This window comes from Ruditapes philippinarum, unplaced genomic scaffold (genome assembly GCF_026571515.1).
Source record: "Ruditapes philippinarum isolate M1 unplaced genomic scaffold, ASM2657151v2 ctg3315_1_1_1_1, whole genome shotgun sequence".
NCBI lineage: Eukaryota > Metazoa > Mollusca > Bivalvia > Venerida > Veneridae > Ruditapes > Ruditapes philippinarum.
In genome coordinates, this window is record NW_026860139.1 from 125,564 (window position 1) to 149,844 (window position 24,281).

At 31.4% G+C, this 24,281-nt stretch overlaps 1 protein-coding gene across 1 annotated transcript; it reads right to left on the bottom strand.

Moving 5' to 3' along the window:
• Nucleotides 1-1,868: 1,868 nt before the first annotated feature.
• On the bottom strand, nucleotides 1,869-24,111 carry LOC132759022 (Ig-like and fibronectin type-III domain-containing protein 1). Its single transcript, XM_060750745.1, has 15 exons — nucleotides 24,021-24,111; nucleotides 16,994-17,081; nucleotides 16,093-16,196; nucleotides 14,512-14,611; nucleotides 13,773-13,895; nucleotides 11,483-11,524; nucleotides 10,338-10,484; nucleotides 9,466-9,624; nucleotides 8,831-8,979; nucleotides 8,163-8,301; nucleotides 6,936-6,974; nucleotides 6,132-6,263; nucleotides 4,826-4,975; nucleotides 2,871-3,031; nucleotides 1,869-2,006 (listed from the first exon to the last, which is right to left on the bottom strand). Exons 2-15 carry the CDS (start codon nucleotides 17,043-17,045, stop codon nucleotides 1,869-1,871), a joined length of 1,635 nt encoding a protein of 544 aa, XP_060606728.1. The 5' UTR covers nucleotides 17,046-17,081; nucleotides 24,021-24,111.
• Between the last annotated feature and the right edge of the window lie 170 nt (nucleotides 24,112-24,281).

Sequence of the window (24,281 nt, forward strand, 5' to 3'; positions counted from 1 at the left end):
TTTAAATCCTTTTCATGACTTTCTAAAAGTGTAAAATTTTACCCTTTCAAAAATTACATAACAGTAAAAGTTTTTCAAATTTTAGGGGTTTTTCGAGAAGGGGGTTTAAAAGAGCCCCGTCCGACAAAACAAAAATAGTGCCCTTTGGCCCAAACCAAGGATGGAATTCCCAAAAGGGGGGGAAAAACCTGCGGGGTTCCATGGGGAAGTTGTAGGGAATTTCCCCAAGGGGGGGGGCCCGGGGGTTTCTACCAGGTTTTTCCTTCCCTTAAACCCCCCTTTGGTTTTTAGGAATCTGTTTGCCCCAACCTTTTTAATTTTTTGGGTTTTTCCCCCTTATCAGGGCTGCCGGGAAAGCGCAGGGTGGTCTGGATCCATGCTGGTCGCAAACCCATTATGTTGGTTTTGTCGTGACGCTGCTCAATTATTTCTTTGTCAATGAAAATATTTCAAGTATGAGAGAGCACCATACATGTAATTAAAAACTTGTATTTAAAATCTGGAAAACTGGATGGATAATTTAAACCCACAGAGGAAATTATTGTTTTCCCTTTAAAACTTCAGAAAAAACAAAACAAGAATTTATAGCTATTTAAAAAGTTAAAACATAAAAATTTAATTTTAAATTTAAATTTAAAAATTTACTTATTTGCTCCAATTTAAAACCCAAAACCCGGCATTAATTTTCTATATTTTGCACAAAAATTAAAAAATTTCATTCAAGAAGTATGTTAAAAAAGGTTTTAAGACAAAAAAAAATTGTTTTGTTTAACAATAAATTTGTTTGTTTTTTCTATGAATTTTTGAGATAAATTTATAAAAAATCTTTCCCGTTTTATTATAAAACAGTTACTGGCCCTTCTGTTTTTGCTTTTAACAACAATAAATAAATGGGATGTATTTTTTTTAAAAAATCTTAAATTATCTTTAAAAGGCATTAAAAAAACATTATTCATGTTTCCAAGGGTTAAAATATCTAAATACCAAATCATTTTTTTCGTACATCATTAATGTATTTAAAAATTTTTAAAACTATGTCATGGGAAAATGATATTAATCTTTTAAAAAATTTTAGCTCAATTTTAAAAATAAAAACCCAAATTTTCCAGTCTGTGGGTTTTTAACATTTTTTAAAATATTTAGGGTCAACCTTTAAATTTTCAAATCATGAAAATGGGTTTAGTTTAAGGGGATCAGATTATGGGGTTCTACATTAACGAACATACCCATAATAAATGTGAACAAATACAGATCTTAGAAATTTAATTCATTTCAAACAAATATTGTGTATATTAAATGAACACTAAACTTGCTGGACCTGAAATTGATATGCCTTTGCTACCAGTATAGGGTCAGGCTGCAACCTTAAAATCCATGCAGTTTGACAAAGCTCTATGTTATAATCTGATCAATATTTAATTTGATATTGAAATGCCTTAAACTTTAAATGGACTGCTCCAAATTCAAAGCTGGGTAAATTCGTAAGATCCTAGCACAAATTTAGCAGGTTAAGGATACATGTAAAATGTTGACCCTGACTTTATAATTGACCCATTTTATAGGCAATACAACACACAATTTCAATATCCACATATCAGTATTACATAAATATTTCAAAGGGGAGAGGTGGCCTAGTGCATGTAGTGATTAAGGTGTCTGCCTCTCAACCCAGGGATTATGGTTTCGAGCCCTAAACAAGTCATAACAATGTTTCTTCATATTACACCAGTACTGGTTGGTTCCAGGAAGCAAATTCAAAAGTAATTAATATAAGTTGCAAGAAATTGTTTCACAGTCGAGCTTAGATAAATCTGTTAAACCGTATTTCAGAGGATGTATACAACAGTTTCTATGTCAGAACATATCAACTAACCTTCTGTGATAAGAATAAGGGTAAGTTCAGGAAGACTGGAACCATTCTCATTCTCGGTTGATACTACAACATCATATTTGGTTCCAGGCTCTAAATTTGTAATCTTGTATGTAGTTCCAAACTTTATTTCTGCCTGAAATATTATAAATAAAGATATAGTGATACATTTTATTTCTTACTAAATGATGATACTCAAAAATAATATATCCGAACATATCTAATCTGCATTAAAACAAGAATTCCAGCCTTATTAATGTCAATACTGCAATCTATGACCACAAAGAGTAAGAAACAAGATGCCAAGTCTCTCACTTTTAAATGCTAGAAGCATCAAGAATGAAAGTCACTTGTTTCACTTATGGTACAAAATGGTGGTGGTGGTGCTTGTAGTTTTCACTCCAAATCACAGCAGTAAGCCACAATGAATTTACCAGAGCACAGTTCAGCCACAGCATTTTTCCTGGGCAGGCTGTCAAGCAGTTTACCAGTACTATTTGTCTTAACTTTCGCAAGGAACTGATAACTTCTGTACATGCCAAAGCAGAAGAAAAGTGTAAATGACCGTAAAAAGGATTTCATGATCAATCACAATGAAAGTGACCTACACTGCCTGGGAATCAATCCCAGATAGCCTGATTCACAATCCAAAGCTCTACCTAATGAGATAGTCAGACAGTTAGGTACAAAATGTGAGTCCTGACATTTCACCTTCTTAGCTATTGCTATAACACTGCTATCTAGGTTGCAGTTAAATAAAAATGAGTAATTCCAAATTTTATTTTACTTTTAAAAGACTATCCCGAGAATGCTAAAAAAACAGCTGTCACTGTTATTTAGACCAACAGCCTTTAAAATTACGAGTTTCAACATTAAGACAGGAGACAGACCTGGTATTGATGTAAATACATGACTCTAACTATATTACATGAAAGAAAATGCCTGTCTAGAGATTAAACTATAACTTCAACAAAAAAACTACTAACGAAACAAAACTTACACTTTTCCATTCATTAAAAATATCCTTGTCTTTTTTCCATGAGACTAAATATTCATCTCCAGATTTAAAGTTTCCTGGAGCTTCCCAGGCAACAACAGCAGACGTGTCAGTTACAGTTTCAGCAAGTATGCGGGTATTCTGTGGCGGGTCTGGCATCATAACTGAAATATAAAAATATAAATCACAAGACCTGCTATACTGTAACGTGCTAGAACTGAAAGTGATAATTCTACAGTATGACCAAGCTATATGCCCTTTTGCAGATCAAATTTTGTATTTTATAAATAAAAATCCCTAAATATTCAAATGGATTGTTCCAAATTCAAAACAGGGGGCAAGTTCATTACACAAATTCAGGAGGTGAATGATCAACAAGCTAAAGTTAAACAGCATCCTCATGAGAAAATACAAGGTATAGATCTTTACTTTTAAAATAGCAATTATAACATCCCCGGTCTGCCTTTTTGAGGGTAACTCCCAATATGATATTATATGCCTAAAATGAGATAAAATTCTCACTAATTCTTCCATCTTCATGACAAGAGGGCCATGATGGCTCTGAGGTCGCTCACCTGTATATAGGCCCCCGGAGCGGGGCCAGTTTAAACCCCAGGGCTTTTATTTGAGCAAACTTGGAAGACACCCATTACAAGATGTTTCATGATGTTAAGTTTTTACTACACACATATAATGAAAAACAATGACCTCCCCCCCCCCCTTTGGCACGGCCAATTTAAACCCAAGGGCTTTTATTTGGACAAACTTGGTAGACACCAACAAAAAGATGTTTCCTGCTTAAAATCTAACCTCTAGCTCATTGGGTTTTTTAAAAGAAGATTTTTTAAGTTTTTACTATACACATATAGTTAAAAACAATGACATCTCTGGGGCGGGGCCAGTTTTAACTCCAGGGCTTTTATTTGAACAAACTTTGTAGACACTTACTAGAAGATGTTTCATGCTTAATATCTAAACTCTAGCTATATGGGTTTTTCAAAGAAGATTTTTTAAGTTTTTTGCTATACACATGTAAGGAAAATCAATGACCCCCGGGGCGGGGCCAATTTTGACCCCAGGGCTTTTATTTGAACAAAGTTGGTAGACACCCATTAGAACATGTTTCATGCTAAATATCTTAGCTCTAGCTCTTTGGGTTCTTTAAAAGAAGATTTTTTAAGTTTCTACTATATGCATATAGGGAAAATCAATGACCCCCTGGGACGGGGCCAATTTTAACCCCAGGGCTTTTATTTGAACAAACTTAGTAGACACTCACTAGAAGATGTTTCATGCCAAATATCTAAGCTCTAGCTATTTGGGATTTTTTAAAGAAGATATTTAAAGTTTTTTCTTTTGGTTGCCATGGCAACCAGAGTTCTGCATGGAATTAAATTCTTTGAACAATTTTTAAAGGTGACCACCAACGGAACATTCCTGTGAAGTTTGGATGAAATTGGCTTAGTGGTTTATGAGGAGATGTCATTTAAAGTAAAAGTTTAGGGATGGACGACGGACAGACGCCGGACGGACGCCGGATGAAAAGCGATCACAAAAGCTAAAAACTGATAAAATCTTTTAGTGCTATGATAATATTTTCCTTCATAGTATAACTATATATTTAATGATTCACCTAAATCTGCTGTTTATTTAGATTTTTTTTCATATTTTGTCAATTATATAGAATACTGACCCCAAAAATCACTGCCACTTTTGGTAAGGGAGGTAAATATTGAAACTATCTAATAAACTATTCAATGGAACTTGAACTTTGAACAAATTAGGACAATAATGACTTGCCTTAAGTTACTGACAGCCTACAAGTCATGTCCTAAATACTAATTAAGGATGGTAAAGTTTTAGCAACAATATTTCAATCTTTCATACAGCCTGTTTTAAAAGCATTTTTAATTTGGTTTCTGAAAAAAATGAATGAATACTGAAAAAATTTCTTATACCAGAGCCTTCAATCAAACATGCTGATATTCTGTTCATGTAGCTCAGACACCCTGTAATACTCCAGTCTAGGATTGGTTCCCCTTTGCATAAACTTAAACATTCACTTGGTACCCCTGATACCATACAGCATGGGGAGTGGTCGCCATGCCCTGAAATTAACAGTAGACCTCTACATGACACTGTCCAATTATATCAACTTTGTATGATTATAACCATTTCTGACAAAATTGTAATTTGACATAGAATTAAATGAAACAAGCCTAAAATCATTTTATAAAGTGAGTTTGCGGTGGTTTATACTGAATGCCTGTATTAAAAAAATATACATGTATACTGGTTATATTACATTAAAAACGAGTAATGGCATGTGATAACTTTTATGAAACAAATAAATGACAAGCTTAGATAAAACTGTATTCACTGCTAAACTATTGTTTCTGCTATAATTACTGCCAGATTACTGTTTCTTCGATTATAACTGCTAGACTATTGTTTATGTTATCATTTATCTGCTACAATACTGTTCCTACAATAATAACTGCTAGACTACTGTTTCTGCTCTATTTACTACTTGACTTCTGTTTCTGCTATTATAAATCACTGCTAGACAACTGTTCCTTCTATTACAACTGCTACACTACTGTTCCTCCTAAAATAACTGCTAGACTACTGTTTCTTCTATTATAACTGCTAGACTACTGTTTATGTCATAATTTATCGGCTACACTACTGTTCCTCCAATTATAACTGATAAACTACTGTTTCTGCTCTAATTACTACTTGACTTCTGTTTCTGCTAAAATTACTGCTAGGTAACTGTCCCTTCTATTACAACTGCTAGATATTGTTTCTTCTTTTATAACTGCTAGACTATTGTTTATGTTACAATTTATATGCTACAATACTGTTTCTCCAATAATAACTGCTATACTACTGTTTCTGCTATAAAACCTGCTAAACTACTGTTTCTGCTATAATTACTGCTAGACTACTGTCTCTGCTATAATTACTGCTAGACTACTGTTCCTTCTATTACAACTGCTAGACTACTGTTCCTTCTATTACAACTGCTTGACTACTGTTTCTTCTATTACAACTGCTAGACTACTGTTTATGTTATAATTTATCTGCTATACTACTGTTCCTCCAATAATAAAGACTAAACTACTGTTTCTGCTATAATAACTTCCAGACTACTGTTCCTCTTATAAGTTAAAAGGGAATACTAGCCAGTCAAATTACTTTGTATATTTTATTATTATAAATAAATGCTGTTTATAAAGTAACATATGAAGTATATCCTACCTGCAATACATTGATAAATGATATCAAGTTCTGATAAACATTTTAGCATGTCAGGATGTCCACCAGTGTAGTACAAACTGGCCGCACAGTAACCTTGGCAATCACTGGTAACATTGTATTTTTTACAGCAATCTGGAAAATTACATGTAAATATGCAGATAATATGATCCTTATCATTAACAAAATATGAAACTATCTGAAACTTTGATCAGCAAATATTCAGAATAACTGATGAAACTTTACCATTCATGTTCAGGTATAAAAGCATTACTAACTCAGGTATAAATGTTTGCTTTACATACATTTTTCAAATAAGTCAACATCACCTGGCAGAATTTCTAACAAAAGTAAGAGTAAAAATGCTAAATGAATAAAATCAGTAACTTTTACCTCTCTGCAATGTAGGTGTATCCAAAAACTCTCGAAAATAAATAAAAGAAAAATGTGTTCTAATACAATAATCCATACATATAAGTACATTATAAAAAATGTATATGCTTCAATGGGATTAAAAGTTATGATTCATTATATTAATTCTGAAAAATCACTTGCCACTCACAGCTGTGGGTTCAAACTCCATGAGGGATTATATATATTTTTTTTTTCAAGTGAGGAAGCTATCCAGCAAGCTTTGGAATGCAGTGGTTCAACTCTGGTGCCCACTTGTGTCTGAAATAATGCACTGAGGGGCACCTGAAGTCTTCTTTCACCAATAAAACTTGAAAGTTACAATATGACCATTACAGTGTTGGTGTGACTTAAAACTCAACAAAATAAACAAACTGACTGAAAAATAAAACATACCTTGTATTGTCTGTGTGTAGTTTGATAGTGGTACTACCTCTGAAATGTGAATAAAGATCATTAAAGTAACAGGTGGATCTTGAAGACTAACTTAAAGATGGCAACACATGAATTATTGAATATAATTAACAGACCAAAGTAAAGTAAAGCATGCCTTGATATACCAATATAATAATGATTTTATTCCATAACTACCATCTATAAACATGCTACATCAAATTTAGTCTGCAACATTTTCAATTTTGCCATTTTTGGGCATTCTTTAAGAATTTAATTTTCTCTATTCCAGACTTCAACTGAATTTTTACAACAGAACAATACATTTGTGGATGGTAAAGAAGAAACACTTACTACAATACAATAGTGTGGTAAATAAGTGTCAGACTCATTTGCATATCATAATTTTATGAATTTCTGCATAATGTATAATTTTCGTGGAGTTAAATAGTTTAATAGTGTGACTAATTTCCTTAGGTTAACTATTCACTTTCAAAATTCAAATTAAGAAAGCGGAGAAGCTATTCATGAATAGTTCTGAAATACAAAGATAGACAAGTCCATCACTCATATTCAGCAGTGTAAGTATTAAGCATATAATGCAACACTGCTGAATTCTTTAAATAGGTTTGCCATGGTATTTTAAGACCTTTCAGGAAATTGTGTTGTTATTTTTTTCATTCCATGACAGATCTCATTTTCATAAAATGTGGATATATGTTTTTTGCTATAAACATTGTAATAATGTTTTATTTGCAATAAAGTTGTTTGTTGTTGTTGGTGTTATGAATTTGAAATTGTCCTTGGTTAGCTATTTGCTGACACAGAAATTGACAAGCCAACTGTAAAGATATTCTCCTGACTACAAAAACAAGCAAGATAAAGTATTTTGAAATTACCAGGGAACGTAAAGTCATGATTGTTACAATCATTCACAGAATTGATTAAGAATGTATGACAACAATTCCTATAACCATGCAATATTAAAAATATATGAGTCGCGCCATGACAAAACCAACATAGTGCGTTTGCGACCAGCATGGATCCAGACCAGCCTGTGCATCCGCGCACTCAAAAGGATCCATGCTGTTTGCTATCTCTACTTGAAATAGGGTTTGTAAGCGAACAGCATGGATCCTGATCAGACTGCATGGATGCGCAGGCTGGTCTGGATCCATGCTGGTTGCAAACACACTATGTTGGTTTTGTTATGGCGCGGCTCATATTAACCTGCAGTAGACTTCAGTATAGGGAGAGATGGTTGACTGGCTCCACTGCTTGCTATAGCAACTACCTGTATCTCATACACTACATTCAGCTCTAGATTCGTCAACTCTTTCACAAGTGAATTAAGACGTAAAAGTGATGTCTAGAGAAGTAAAGACATATATTAATTGACATATATTAATCAATTGACATATATTAATTGAAATTAAGATCTTATGTTAAAAGGACCAAGTTCAACCATATAGAATTAGAATGTTTAACATATGCAAATAAAAGTGAGTAATTCTCAAATCCTTGAAAGAAATGCTACACATTTGTCTTCACAAAAAATTGAAATTATCAGCTCATCATTTTTAAAATGGACTTCCCCTTATTTGAATATGGACAAATACATTTTTAAGTTAGGGGACAATCCATTATTAAGTAGTGAAAAACAAAGAGTGAGTTAGCAAATGTAAACAGTCAAATTAATCTACATGAATAAGCTAGCTATACTACTTGCAACTATGGTTAATAGTACTTCAAAGAAATAAGTTATTTAAGACTGGCAAAATTGTATCACATTCTGTAACATTTATTCAGAAATTTTACATCTTATTTATTAATGCAGATGATATCTTTATATTATATTTTCAGGACAAGTTTAAAAATGCAAGTTAGGTACTCCTTACAGAGTTTAGAACATCAGATCCCTCTTCCATGTACTGGACTTTGTAACCAACAACAACATCAGGGTTGTCATGAGGCGGTTGCCAGGTAACAAGAAGAGAGTTTCCAGTATTTATAGCTGACACATCAGTAGGAGGACTAGGTAACAATGCTGAAAATAGAAACAAAACTGTTTATGTCTATGTCCATCAAGTGTGTAAGTTTAAACCCGTGGTATATGTTCACTCTGACATGTTAGATTGATGACAAAACACGCTGGCTGATTGATAAACACCACCAACTCCTATATAATCTTGAAACAAATGAGGATACAGAAATTACAACTGACATACAGAATTGAGAAATATTGTTGAGGTAAAAGTTACTACTTCGCTTTATAAATGAAATAATTTCACTAACTGTAAAATGTTTTAAAGAAAGCATCGAAATAAAATTTTGTTTCATTGCGAATACAGAATGTACTTCATTTTTAAAATGTCTACATTTACTAGAGCATAGTATTATATGTTTATATATTAATTTAAATTACTGTATACATTACACAGACACTTATGTAAGGTGTCTGTGTTTTAACAATGCATCATACAAAACTAAGAGCATGTATTTTTCCAATATTTCTTGGAACAAGAAAACTCACCATTTCCTTCCTTGAAACAAGTTATATAGGACATTATCTGAGCATCACTGATACATGATGTGTAATCTGTGCCATCATCTTCTCCCCAACCTTTACACAGATTCTGACACAGATCTGACAGTCCATTACGCATACAACATCCTAAATGGTTCCTTCCATCTAAAAATACAATTATCACCAGAATATAACATAGTGATAAAGAGTTATGACAGGTTATATGGCCCAGTATAAATGGTTATAAACATATGTAACCAGAGCTACTATGAATATGACTTAACAGCTGCTGTGAAGATGAATAATATAAACGTTATGATAGCCAAATGAAAATTATATATACAAACATGCAGCACATGTATTATGGCAGCTTATATAAATTTGTTTATTCTTCACTTAAGTAATTGTCAGTAGGCTTTGAAATATTATAATTTTCAGCCAATGTTCACAACACAAAATTCCTTAAAGGTGAATACAGAATATACTTAATTTTAAAAACATAACTTGGAACATGTAGGAAAGCTTCACGTAAACTTATAATGAGCATGTCATGGACATGTTTTAAAGTTAGCCAAAGAAAGCCAATCAGACATAAAATATAAGTAAAACATTATGCTACACCAATCAATCATGGGATACAATAAGTTTTTAAAAAACAACATTTAACGTTAACCTAATCCTGCTGAAACAGAATGTGATTATTAGCCAGACCAGCTTGCACATCAATGTAGCCTGACCAGACTCATTACTGCTGGCTAATACTAACTTCAATTTTTTATCTTGATATCCCCAAAATCATTAATGGACAGTTCCTAAAAAGGGAAGCCAGACAAGTCCATTTAAGAAACTCAGCAGGTAAAAAGTTAACTAGGACTTACCTTGTCCACATTTGAGAATTTGAAGAATATTTCTTGAGATGCAATCACCATTATCAGCTATTGTAATTTTAATGAGGTCCAAGATTGATGTAGAGGTATCGCAGAATGGTAGCGCACATTTCTCTACTCCATTTGTAACACAACAGTCTACAATATATATCATAATATATTCTTGATTCAGGACAATATCACAAAATTAACATGAAAGTTTGCTTCTGGTTTAACAATAAATACAAATACAGTTAAACATGTGCTTCAGGCCATACAATATACCCATAAAAAAAGAAATGCAGTAGGAAACATTCACAAACATTTCAAAGACAGAAACACATATATTTTATCTGACCAGTATCTGTAAAATAATAATTGTATTAAAGCAACACTGATTGGAACATTATATAACTTGTGAGTAAATGTTTGTTATTTTTAGAAGAATCATAAAATTTATGACACGATCTTTACCAAATCAGTTAGTTCAAAATCAAGGAAAAATGGTCTATAAAGTGTCAAGACCTTTTGTAAATTGGAACATTCAATTAAAGCTTCTTATACAGGCCAGAATTACCATTCATCAAGGTCTGGTCTCCATTGACAGGTCTGACTATATTCACTTTATACTTTTATACTTAGCTTAACACCTTGTTGACTATTTTCTGACATAACAAATGTGCATCGATGTTCATACATCATTTCTTTAGGCAGATAATTCCTTTAGTTTTGTTAAGATTTTCTATACAAATTTACAGATGCTGTACATGTACAGTAAAAGGAAAATGACATGCATGAGTGTGCTATTCTGAGGGATAGTATCTTGGTTGCGTAAAGTTGTACATCAACAACATTCAAGCAATATTTTGTTGTTGCTTTTTTGTTGTGTTTTATGTCACACCAACACAGTGTATGTCATATGGCGACTTTACAGCTTTACTATTAGAGGAAGGCTTCAGGTGCAACTCTACATTATTTCAGGCACAAACACTTTAAGCAGAAACTCATATAATACAACCCATCAGAATGTGATATGTATCTATCAACTGTATAATAATAGGATATTGATCATGTTTGATGATAAAAACCAGAATAAAGCCCAATTTTGCATTTTCTATTATCATTTCTTTTGTTTTACACAAAAATGAAATTCCTACCTGTGACATTTAAAGCTGGTATAGATGGAACTGGGGGTGCATCTATACAAATAGAAAATACAAATATATAATAAGCAAGTTTACATTCAATTTCTTACTTTACTAACTCATCATTCTAGATAAAACTAGAACTGCCACTATCATGGCGTGAATACCCCCGCATACCACTTTGTCAGAATCAACAGTGGCCATTTAGAGCTCAAGGACAACCTCCCTGCCAAATCTGAGGTTACTAAGCCAGTGCATTGCTAAGTTATGTATTCTACATGCTTCAAATGTGAAAATGTCAAAATCAATACATTGCGGACAGGACATTCTTTAACAATTGAGAAGAAAAGCTTTTTTTTGTCAAGGTCCCTGTGACCTTGACCTTTGACCCAGTGACCTCAAAATCAATTGGGGTCACCTTATAGTCATGATCAATATCCATGCCAAATATGAAGACTGTGGGTCAAAGAAATCTTAAGTAAATGGGTGGACAAACTTTTTGAAGTCAAAGTCCCTATGACCTTGACCTTTGACCCAGTGACCTCAAAATCAAAAGGGGTCATCTACTAATCATGATCAACATCCATGCCAAATATGAAGACTGTGGGTCAAAGGAATCTAAAGTTATTGGGCAGACAAACTTTTTGAAGTCAAAGTCCCTGTGACCTTGACCTTTGACCTCAAAATCAATAGGGGTCATCTACTAATCATGACTAACCTCCATTCCAAATATGAAGACTGTGGGTCAAAGAAATCTTAAGTTATTGGGCGGACAAGCTTTTTGAAGTCAAGGCCCCTGTGACCTTGACCTTTGACCTGGTGACCTCAAAATCAAGAGGGGTCATCTACTAATCATGACTAACCTCCATTCCAAATATGAAGACTGTGGGTCAAAGGAATCTTAAGTTATTGGGCGGACAAGCTTTTTGGAGTCAAGGCCCCTGTGACCTTGACCTTTGACCTGGTGACCTCAAAATCAAAAGGGGTCATCTACTAATCATGACTAACCTCCATGCCAAATATCAAGACTATGGGTCAAAGGAATCTTAAGTTATAGGGGCGGACAAGCTTTTTGAAGTCAAGGCCCCTGTGACCTTGACCTTTGACCTGGTGACCTCAAAATCAATAGGGGTCATCAACTTATCATGACTAACCTCCATTCCAAATATGAAGACTGTGGGTCAAAGGAATCTTAAGTTATAGGGCGGACAAGCTTTTTGAAGTCAAGGCCCCTGTGACCTTGACCTTTGACCTAGTGACCTCAAAATCAATAGGGGTCATCTACTAATCATGTACTAACCTCCATGCCAAATATGACGAATGTAGGTCAAAGGAATCTTAAGTTATTGGGCGGACAAGCTTTTTGAAGTCAAGGCCCCTGTGACCTTGACCTTTGACCTAGTGACCTCAAAATCAATAGGGGTCATCTACTAATCATGACTAACCTCCATGCCAAATATGAAGACTAAGGGTAAAAGGAATCTTAAGTTATTGGGCGGACAAGAAAAAACCGACGGACAGCCGGACGGACAAGCTGATTCCAGTATACCCCCCTTACAACTTTGTTGTGCGGGGGTATAAATATATTTTGTAGAACTGTTTCTTCATCAATAAATATGTACAATGAAACTGTACAAAGTACCATCAGACCAAACCACAAAACCAAAATTGTGGTTACAACATGTCATAAATGTTAGGCTTTAAAATGAACTAATTACAATAAATTGAAATTAATACCAGTACATCTGAGATTCTAGATACCTCACTGGTTTCATATGATACAGTAATTTTAATGCTGGACTTGTAGTTAAATTGTTGTATTGTTACATGAATAGTGTGAGAACATTAAATAAAAAATAAACCACAATGTAAAACAAGATAATACAAGTACTACTACAAAGATATTATGACCTTCTCTCATTCACCATATCAAACCTATTGCAATTTTATCTTGTATATTTGTGTTAAATTTTAAAAAAGATATGCCAATCATCTAGTTTACAAAACTGAATAAAAAATTTTGCTTATTGTAAAATTTAAGAAAGCAGTGGCCTATAAAGGTTAAGAAGTTTGCTCTACAACCAAAGGATTGTGGGCCTAAGCCTTATTGGGGTCACATAACCTTGGTTCTTTATAGGAAACCAGTATTGGTTTATTCTATATAACAGTAAGCTACTGTCGTTTGGTGAAGCTGACACTAGAAATGGTTCAATAATGCTTTAAGCTTTCATTACAGACAAACTAAAAATGTGTATGTTTAACATATGATTATAATGTTCTCTGTTGTAATTATCATACGAACTTGCAATCAGCAGATGGTGAATCACTTTCACAGAATCTGCAGCACCATCAACATAACATTTGTATGTACCAGCATCTGTCATTAACACTGGATATATTTGCAAGTTCCAGTATCCCCCTCCATCTGAAATAATATAATTGAGCCGCGTCATGACAAAACCAACATAGTGGGTTTGCAACCAGCATGGATCAAGACCAGCCTGCGCATCCACGCAGTCTGATAAGGATCCATGCTGTTCGCTATCAGTTTCTCTACTTGTTATAGAGTTTGTAAGCGAACATTTTGGATCCTGATCAGACTGCGCGGATGCCAGTTCAGCCTTCAGCTTTTCTAAAGGTTAAATAATTATGTTATTATTACATAAATGGTTTCATATAATTGTCTAATCAAAATGAGGTGGAAAATGAAATTTGCCATAGATAAAATAGATAAACAATAAGGAAAACTTTCGAAACCTCTAATCTAGTGGTCTGCTCTCTATATGTAAATTAGTAAAGTTGACAATTGGTTAGAAACAAAAGTCACAGACACATAATAAATAGCTCTTGGGACGTTGTGTTGAATAAGACTTAACAGTCACAGATATGATACAATTTCCAAGACATAATTACTGAAATACTTAGTTTGAAACAACAAAGAATTGTTCAGCCAAAAAATTAAAACATAAACATTTTATTATGATGAAAATATATAAATAATTAAAATTCTAAAATTATGACAGTAAAGTTAAAATGTTTACCTTGAGGTCCATATATTGAATATTTGTTCTCATAGTTCTCAGCATGTATCACAGATCCTTTAGATATAGTTATATTGTGGTCAATAAAATCCCATTTTACCTACAAAAACAACAATAAAACTAGAACATAGTGCTTGTGATAATTATGGAGTAAATAGGAGTCAGACAAGAGCTGTCCGTAAGACAGCGCGCTCGACTTTTTTATTGCTTGCCAATAAAAAAAGTTTTTGCAGTAAAAGGCAATACAAGAATCTATGTGTTCTGTCCGTAGCTGGTCACTTGTCCACCAATCAAATAGGCGAGATAAAATGTGAAATATGCATATACTACTGATTTTAATTTCAAGTACAAAAAGAGAAAAATAACTAGTTGTTTGATACCCTTGAATATTACAGCAATGTTTATATGACATAATTTATGGTAAAGTGAACAAGTGGATAGGAATGAATTTTTTTAGATTTTTTAAGTTTTTTAGTGCTTGCCTATAATACAAAACATTGACAGTTAAGGGCCATAATTCAAATAAAATCTTTGACAGAATTACCTTCTCCTGGACATGTTTGGGAATCATGATTGTGATAGTAAACAAGTATTCCAACTTTCAAATTAATATCTCAAACAGTTCAGTCAAAAAGTGGACTGGTACTAAAAACTTAACCAAGATTCTAAGTCGATAAAAGGCCTTAATTTTTTAAAAACAAATCCTTGACAGAGTTACCTTCTCTTGCGTACAGATGGGGTAATGATGTGAAATAGCATTAAAAGTTTCAAAGCAATATCTCAAAGGGTTAAGGCAATAAGTGGATTTTACCCATATTCAATGTATTTTCTAAGTCAAAAAAGGGGCATAATTCTGTCAAAAACCTTGACAGAGTTATGTCCTCTTGTCTGTTGATGAAGGTCGTGATGGTAAACAAGTATGGTCAGTTTCAAAGCAATACCTCCAATGGTTTTGAAATAAAGTGAGGTGGTACAAAAAACTTAACCAAGCTCAATACACTTTCTAAGTCAAAAAAGGGCCATAATTCTGTCAAAAACCTTGACAGAGTTATGTACTCTTGTCTGTAGATGGAGGTTATGATGGTGAACAAGTATGGTAAGTTTCAAAGCCATACTTGTAATACTTCTGAAATAAAGTGGGGTGGTACGAAAAACTTAACCAAGGTGTGACGCCAACGCCGACGCCGACGCCGGGGCGAGTAGGATAGCTCCCCTTTTCATAAAAAAGTCGAGCTAATAAAAATAACCCAAGGATGATGTTTATCTTTTCATATTGAAGTTTTACTTTACTCTGAAGCTATGGAATTGAACATTGCACAAAAATAACTGTATCATAAATTCTGAACACAGTGATTGCTATTCATTGACTATGATAAAGATTAAAGGAAAAACATTCTTTTAATATAGGATATAAATGAATGTGAGGACCGTAACCTCAAGTTTAAAGTTGCACGTTGCATATAGGCTGATATAGAAAAAATTAACTCTACCAATAAGATATTTATAATTAATCAATTGAAAATAAAAAACTTCTGTATTAATAAATAATTGACACAAAAATCACTGAATTTTACAACTTACAGTTTGTGAAGGTTGAAGATTTTTAACTTTGCACTCAAATTGGGCCACTTTACCAACTTCAATCTTTATTGTCTGGGATGTTGTTTCTATTGTCTGGCCGAAAACTGCAACAACAACCATTAAATAATTATCATTAAAATGCTTGCAAGGATAGTAAATCTAAGCCACTAGCAACTGTTCATACATACAGCCTTACCAGATGTTTAATTTACTTTTATTTATATTTAGATACTAAGAAATCCCTGAAACAGCTCAATGGACTGTAACCAAATTCAAACTAGTCCATTTCTAAAATTCAGCAATTATAAGGATGAAAAAGATCATGTGATTTTAATTGGTACATATGAATGTACTGTCATCTCAATTAACAGAAACACAATCACTATATCCAGTGTGTCCAGAAGTGAGAATACTCAGAGTGGTGAAAAGCATCATCTTCTTTTAAATTGGTTTCTTTAAAGCCAGAATTCATAAATTGAACACAACTTACTGACATGTATATTTATACAATTTAACAGCTAGTCTTCTCAAGAAATATTACATCAAGACATTGTCTCAAAGCTCAACAGCTTCTGACATTAAAAAACAATCATCAACTTTAACCATAAATGATTATTTTTCAGTTACAAATTGCGACACTAAACACAAATTTTCAACAGGCTGACAAAAGTTCCAGTAGAATGACAAATTTCCTTTTTTTGACTAACGAAATCTAATTTTTGGTAAACAGTTGACAAAAATCAAGCAAACTGACAATTTATTGGACAAACTGTCAAATGTTTAGAAAAGTTAAACAAATTTTGAGAAAATTGACAAGGTCTAAAGTCAATTCATAAATCATTTAAAAACAACAATATAGAATTACATGAAGCAAAAACTTAAAGGAATCATAAGAACATACCTGTTAAAATGCTGGCCAGAAAAATGGTAGCTTGATACATAATTGTCTCCATATTGACAATCTCACTTAAATCTTCATGTTAAATTCCCTGAAATATATATAAAACATACTGTTTCTAAGGCAATTGCTGTAATTTGCTCTTATATATTTTTCTCTGTCATTCATTGAGGAAATCAATAATTCCAACTTGGAATCACTTAGCACTTATCATTCACAAGTAACTAAACAGCCCCTAAAAATAATTCACAGTTGCATTCATTGTTAACATATTGACATATGAACAATGATTTTGTTAGCATGTGACATAAATTAAATGAATCTGGAACTCCCCTTACAGCAAGGCTTGTAGTATGACATTTTTTTATAAAATTTACTTTTTCACTGTAACCCTAGATTATACATTTTTAACATGTCCTATAAAGTTATTCACCCGTTAAAAAGTGCAGGTTAAATGTAAACATGTTAAAGTGAGAAAATAAAACTATTATACAAGACGTTAACATTTACCAACTAAGTTTCTTGTCTTTATTACCATTAGATATTATCCTCTTCTTTTTACTTAATTACCCTTTTGTTAAGCTTACAATGCAGAAAATATAAACACAGATCTTTACATACTTCAGTTAACCTGCGTCCGTTAGATGCCAATTAGTCAAAATGTATTTTTACACTGAAATAACGATTTTCAAGGCAAAGCCAAGTCCAAATCTCGTTGTTATAAACAAAGCAAGTTAAAAGTAAAAAAAAACAGTGCTACAAACAAATATTGGAACTTGTATTATCAAATCCAAATTCATCGAAATACTGACTCTGCTTAAGCTGAACTCCAATATCTGTCATGGTAATAGGTATGAATATTTCCAATGCTCCTATATTTACATTACATTGATAATTTCATTAGCACTCCAGTAAAGTTCATAAGTTTATACTCAGCATCTTACATATACATGTATATTATATGTTTGTTACCAATACATGTATATTATCAACTTACCAACAACTTATCAAGACTATACAAAGATGGATAAAAATTCCTTACAGACATAAAACCTGAACATCAATTTTTAAACAATGAACAAAGTGCTCTTAAACTATTTATCACAGTGAATAAAATTAATTTATATCAGTATGTACCCTACAAAAATTTTTACTAGCATATTCAGTTACAACCTCTCAGAGCATGAAATGTACATGTACAATGTACAATGGTTTTGTATTTTTTTAAAATTTATTTATTCAAACTGAAACATTTAATAAAAAGCTTTTACTTTTACTTATTACATTAAAATAAAAACTTTATTTTTTATTAATATATTCTTTGAGTGGCAAACAATTTCAGAAGCATTTTCATAGAGACCCCAACCTTTAATTAAAGTAATCTTTCTCAGTATATATCATAAGATACTAAATTGGGGTCCATGGCACTTAAACTATATGTGTACATATGAACATATGATTTAGTGGTGTAAAACAAATATGCACAACAGAGCATGTGATTGAAGGGGATTTACATGTAAATCCTGCCCAGGGTGCTATGGTTATGCATAGGCCATTAACTTGAGAAATAAAGAAAAACAAGAGAAAATATGGAATCTGACAGCCTGCCACAGTAGGTGCCACTATGGCCATTGAAAGGATATGAAATCATTGAAATTATTGCATGAATTCACCACAGGAACTTGAAATTCTATCAAATAACCAATATTAATTATAATATCCAAATATACCCCCTATATACCATAAAAAAAACACATGTTTTTTATAGTATATAGGGGGTATATTTTGCATATTATCGTTAATAGTGATAGAATTTCAAGTTCCTGTGGAATTCACTATTAATTGGTAAAAAACCTTTTTATGATAATGTACTGAACTACTTAAACTACACAGTTTACTTACATTATGGTTAACCTGATCTACATAATTTATGCATTTTTATCATTATGATACTAGTAATTTACCTGAAGCATTTTTCTAGCTACATATTCATAGCTCAATAATTTAATATATGTTTCTATAACTTTATGAATTTCACTATAATATTTCAACATAAGAGAAGTTTGGGAGCAAATGTAGAGTTTATATTATCACATTGCTTAGGATGTACACTATTTCATATGATACATGTATAGCAGAAATCTTCAAGCAATACTTTATCAATGAACATAAAACTGCGCATGGTGGCGGTTCTTGATTACCTCTGAAAATATTTTTCAAAAATATAATATTATATTTTCCATATTTATGTACATAACAGAAGGAAATATTCCCCCGTGTTTTGTCCTACAATATTTCATAAAATCAAAAGAAACAATTTTATCATTACATTTACAAGGAAAAATGTATTTGTTTAACTACAATGTGTTACTATCAATATAGCTTATGTAAACTTAAACACTTTAATAAATCTGCTTACCTCAAATGTAATAACTTTTTACAAAAAGGAACAATATCTAAATGATCATAACATCCAGCTACATGTATAACATAAATATAATGTGTAATGTGTAAAAGAAAACTTGGAAAATATAGAAAATTTACAAGATAAAATTTGTATGTGGGTTGACAAATCATTTAGTTTACAAAGAACAATTCTGGGATATAGGGATTATGTTTCTTTTGAAAAGATCATAAAACTGTAACTTCAAAGCTAAACTGACATTTCAAGACAGAACAAAACAAATCAATTATTGAAAGAAACATTTTCAAAGCATTTTAAACACAGAGGCTACATAATCTGAGTGTATACCCTACCCAGAGCCCTTGGTGTTGTAATATAGATCCTGTAAAATAATGTTTTTATGGTTTTAAATCATAAATATGATGCTCAAATTAAGATTAATCACTATTATAGGTTCCAAAAAGCATTATTTTTAAAGATATTACCGAATTTAACATTTCATGTAAATAAAGGGAGGTAATTAGAAATTGATTTTCTATAAAGTTTGAGTTAAATTTTCCAATAAGAAATGAATGACTATATTTTAATGATTACATAATATTATAATATGCACAAACATTTGCAGTACATATTTTAAATATTATTTGATGTTTGAAAATTGTATTACTAGCATAATTATGTAGTAGATATAAGCCGAAAACTGTCCAATATGTAAAATATTGAATTTCATGAGGCGCATAGCGCCGAAGGGTTTTCAATATTTTACTTATTGGTCAGTTTGAGGCTTATATCTTACTTAAATTACTACTTTTACTATCAAATATCATGTTATCTATCGAAAAATTAGAAATAATGTATTTTTGAGCTAGAAATGTACAATATTAATGTTTAAGCAATTATCTTTTTCTTACTTGCAAAACCCTACAGGTAGCCTCTTGAATAACAAAATGTCTGTAGCATGAAATTTTCGTGTTTGAAATATGACCAATTATGTACATGAACACAATGATATACAAAAAATATACCAGTTACACAAAATGTTGGACTTACACACATACAGTATACATGAATTTACATTTGGGATTTTTACAAAGAATAATAAAAATGAAATGTTTTCAAATTTGTGTTGAATCACAAATATTTTAAATGATTGACTGAAACAATCTATGACTTTAAAGAAGATTTAGTGTTAAAATGATATTTTTACTTTACTACAACTATCACGAATATTAAATTTTGGATATTAATGCAACAAAATGATATTTTCTTACTTTTGAATTCATATTTGTCATACCACAGGAGTCTGGAATTGTTTCTTTATATAAGCAGTCAAACATAACCGATTTTTTTTAAAATTTTATTTAAAAGTTGACCATTACCCTTATTTAAAAAGTTGACCTAACTGAAACATATCGTACATACAATAAAGCAAATCATGTATGATTGTCAACTTAACATATACATGTATTTAAAACAGAAAAAACGGACAATAGACAAGAAATTAATCCCATAAAAATCATATCTTAACTGACGCTTCGCTGTCTTTCACTTGGAAAGCTTAAACAGTGATATGATGTTAAGAACTTAACATATACATGTATTTAAAACAGAAAAAACGGACAATAGACAAGAAATTAATCCCATAAAAATCATATCTTAACTGACGCTTCGCTGTCTTTCACTTGGAAAGCTTAAACAGTGATATGATGTTAAGAGCTTGAAAATCGAAAATCAGTAGGTTTGGAATAATAATTCGTTAAATGAGCCAGAGAACAAGACTTAAGTATTGTTCTGTTCGTAAAATTAAGTAAAATGCTTAATGGGCGAAGGAATGACATTGCATCATTCCTCGTGCTAACTTCTGAGACAAGAGGTTACAAATTACTTAATCGTTTTTGTTGTTTTTTTTCTGTTTTTTTTCGTTTTTTCTTTTCTTTTTGTGTTCTTCTTTTATTTGGAGAATTTTCCACAAAATCCTGTGGTCATACGAGACGGCACACTGTCTAATATTAATGTGTTACACTATTAATATTGGACCTACACATTAATATTGGACACCTACAGGTACTGTATTAAAAATACAGTACGGTCAGAACAAAGGAATGACGTCATAGTAGTAATTTAAATACATATATATATAATTTTATTGTGTGTGGTTAACCACTTTACACACAACATACAGGATCTAAAAAGCCTCATTTGGGTAAGATAAATGACAACTAATTGAACTTTAACACTTTCGCTGCCAGAGGGTTATTGTTTTATTGTTCACCTATTTGCCGGAGGATTTTCTAAGAAATTACTATATTATTAATTAATATAATTATTATTATTTGTTATTAGTATTATAATAATTATATATGTTTCTAAATCTGTTAGTATAATAATAATTATTGTCGATGGTATAATTTTCTTTATATTTATTATTATTTTTATTATTATTATTATTAATTTATTATTATTACTATTATTATTATTATAGAAACGGCTAAAGCCGTCCATATGGCAAATACGCCGAAAATAACAGGGACAGCTTAAGCCGTCCCTATGGCAGTGAAAGGTTTTAAAGTGACATTATGCCCATGCTAAGTGTATATCCGTAAATGAACAGGACTTTAAGTTTACATTTTTTCATAATTCCTTCAATTTTAATAAAAAAAGGGACATTTCTGTAAATATCCACCAGTATTTACCTGCAACATTTAATTTATACAGTCTTTTTGATTAGGCAGATTTATATTATAGCCTAAACACATTACAATATCAACTGTTGGTCAATCAACATTATAAAAGTCAATCATTTGAAATATACACTCAAAGCAGCTCAGCTTGTTAATGAAAAAATTAGCAAAATATCACTTTAATATAATCATACAGATGGTTGCTCAATTTTTGAATTTTAATTCAGAAATTAATGATTGGACTTTCTACATTCAAAGTAAATCAAGAGTGTCATTTTATTATACAAATTCCATGAGAAACAGGTTTAAAAGATGTGTATCATAGGTTCTATTTTACCTCTCAATTAACTTTAAAGACCTATACATATTAAATTATTGTACATATATTTCTAATATTTTCATCTTTTCATGCAGTAAAATCTGTCAAGCATTTAGTCATAATAACTGGTACATAATACATAATAGTTGTAATACGGAATTTGGCAAATGTGGGTTTATCCAAGTTAATCATAATCCAAGTGACACTTTTAATTTTGTGCATGTTTAAGGCATGAAAGTTTTCAGACTTTACCAGAATAAATCACTTTATTGGAAAACTAGATCAATTCACCAGAACAATTTTTCTTTATTTTTATAAAAATACAGTAAATTTTGATTTCAAGAAAGAAATCCAACACAGATTTTAAGTTTTTTTTTTACTTTTACTTTGTTAAACTGAACATGTATTTTATTATATTGTTATCAAATGATGACAGTTTACAAGATCTTTGATTATATTACATGAAATGGGGTTTTCCCTCTACCTTGCTTATACTGTTGCAGGCCACCCCACCAACACTAAATCCTTTTTTATTGGGACCTGGCTCACTGTTGCGCAACAATGATGGCTGGCTTTTTAACTTCATCTTTTCAGCTTCAGATACCACATCCTTTTACAGAACCACTCCAAAAATAGAAGCTGGACAAGACTAGTTCTTATAAAGATTTAAATAATCTGTTTACTTTAACTGGGTGAAACATCTGACCTACTTAAACTCAAAGCTGCAGGTCTATAAATTTAAGACTTGTGGTTTTAATATATATTTTAGCTTTTAAGAGCTCTTTAAAATAATTCACATTGTTATTAAAATAATTCACATTGTTATGAAACAAGCCTAAAATATAAATAAATAATGATAATATTATTCTGTTGAATGTCAAAGTATTATAAATTTACACAATGTTTACATTAGGTGAAATTTTATTTTTGTAAGTTAAATATCTTATAACAAAAATTTACAAGAAATTTAATATTAATATTAAGCTTTTATTCTAATTTATCATCTCAGCAGATTTACTTGCTTAAAGGGACTCCACTGAGGTTTTAAAGTCATAACAATACATAAGCATAACATAACATTTGAATTTCTTACGTAAGTAAGCTGGGGCATTTATACAGAAATATATGCAAAGATGTTAAGAAATATACTTTGAAATAAATTGAAAATCGTATTTTTATGCTTTTCTTAGCCCGATTTGAGTGAAAAGCATTTAATAAACGCTTTTCAATTTTGGTCATTTTTTTACAATTTGAACAATCATTCTGGAAAAACGAAGTGCGAGAATGATCTAAAATTTTGCACAAAGATTAGTGGTCTTAACCTACATCAAATGAACATTTATCTGAAAAAAAATATTTTTTGTCCCATAATGTCAAATAAATTTAATGCATAATTACTAAAATTAGAAATAATATACAATCACTGAAATTAGAAATTACAAATACCATTGTTTTAATACAATCATATTTCACATCTTTACAGCAAAAAAAAGTCCTTAAGCTTCATAAATTAATAATTAAAAAAAGTGTTTGTAAATAACTGTGAAATTACTTTATGAAAAAGTTATCAATGTAATATTACAAATAAAATATTTTAAACATACCAAAAAGGTAGTAAATCCTTACTTAATATTGATTTAGCTTTAAAACATATCTGTGTCCTAAAAACCTCGCTCATCCGTTAAGATTCAGTCACGTATCTGACAATAAACATTTTATACTTAACCCAGGATGTTTTAAAAGAACCCTTATATAATTAATCATTTATGTGGAAGATTGTAATGTGTTTATTATATTGAAATAAGCTATTTTCTAGCTTATATAAGAATTTAACTTTGTTCAATGAGCAGCCTACATACTTTTAAATTCTCTGTAATAGCATACTTA

Coding starts and splice junctions, on each gene's coding strand:
- LOC132759022 (XM_060750745.1), bottom strand. CDS start 17,045: ATGGAGACAATTATGTATCAAGCTACCATTTTTCTGGCCAGCATTTTA. Junction 9,625..10,337: donor AATTCTCAAATGTGGACAAG/GTAAGTCCTAGT, acceptor TTGTATTTTTAG/ATGGAAGGAACCATTTAGGA. Junction 8,302..8,830: donor GATCTGATGTTCTAAACTCT/GTAAGGAGTACC, acceptor TTACTTCTCTAG/ACATCACTTTTACGTCTTAA.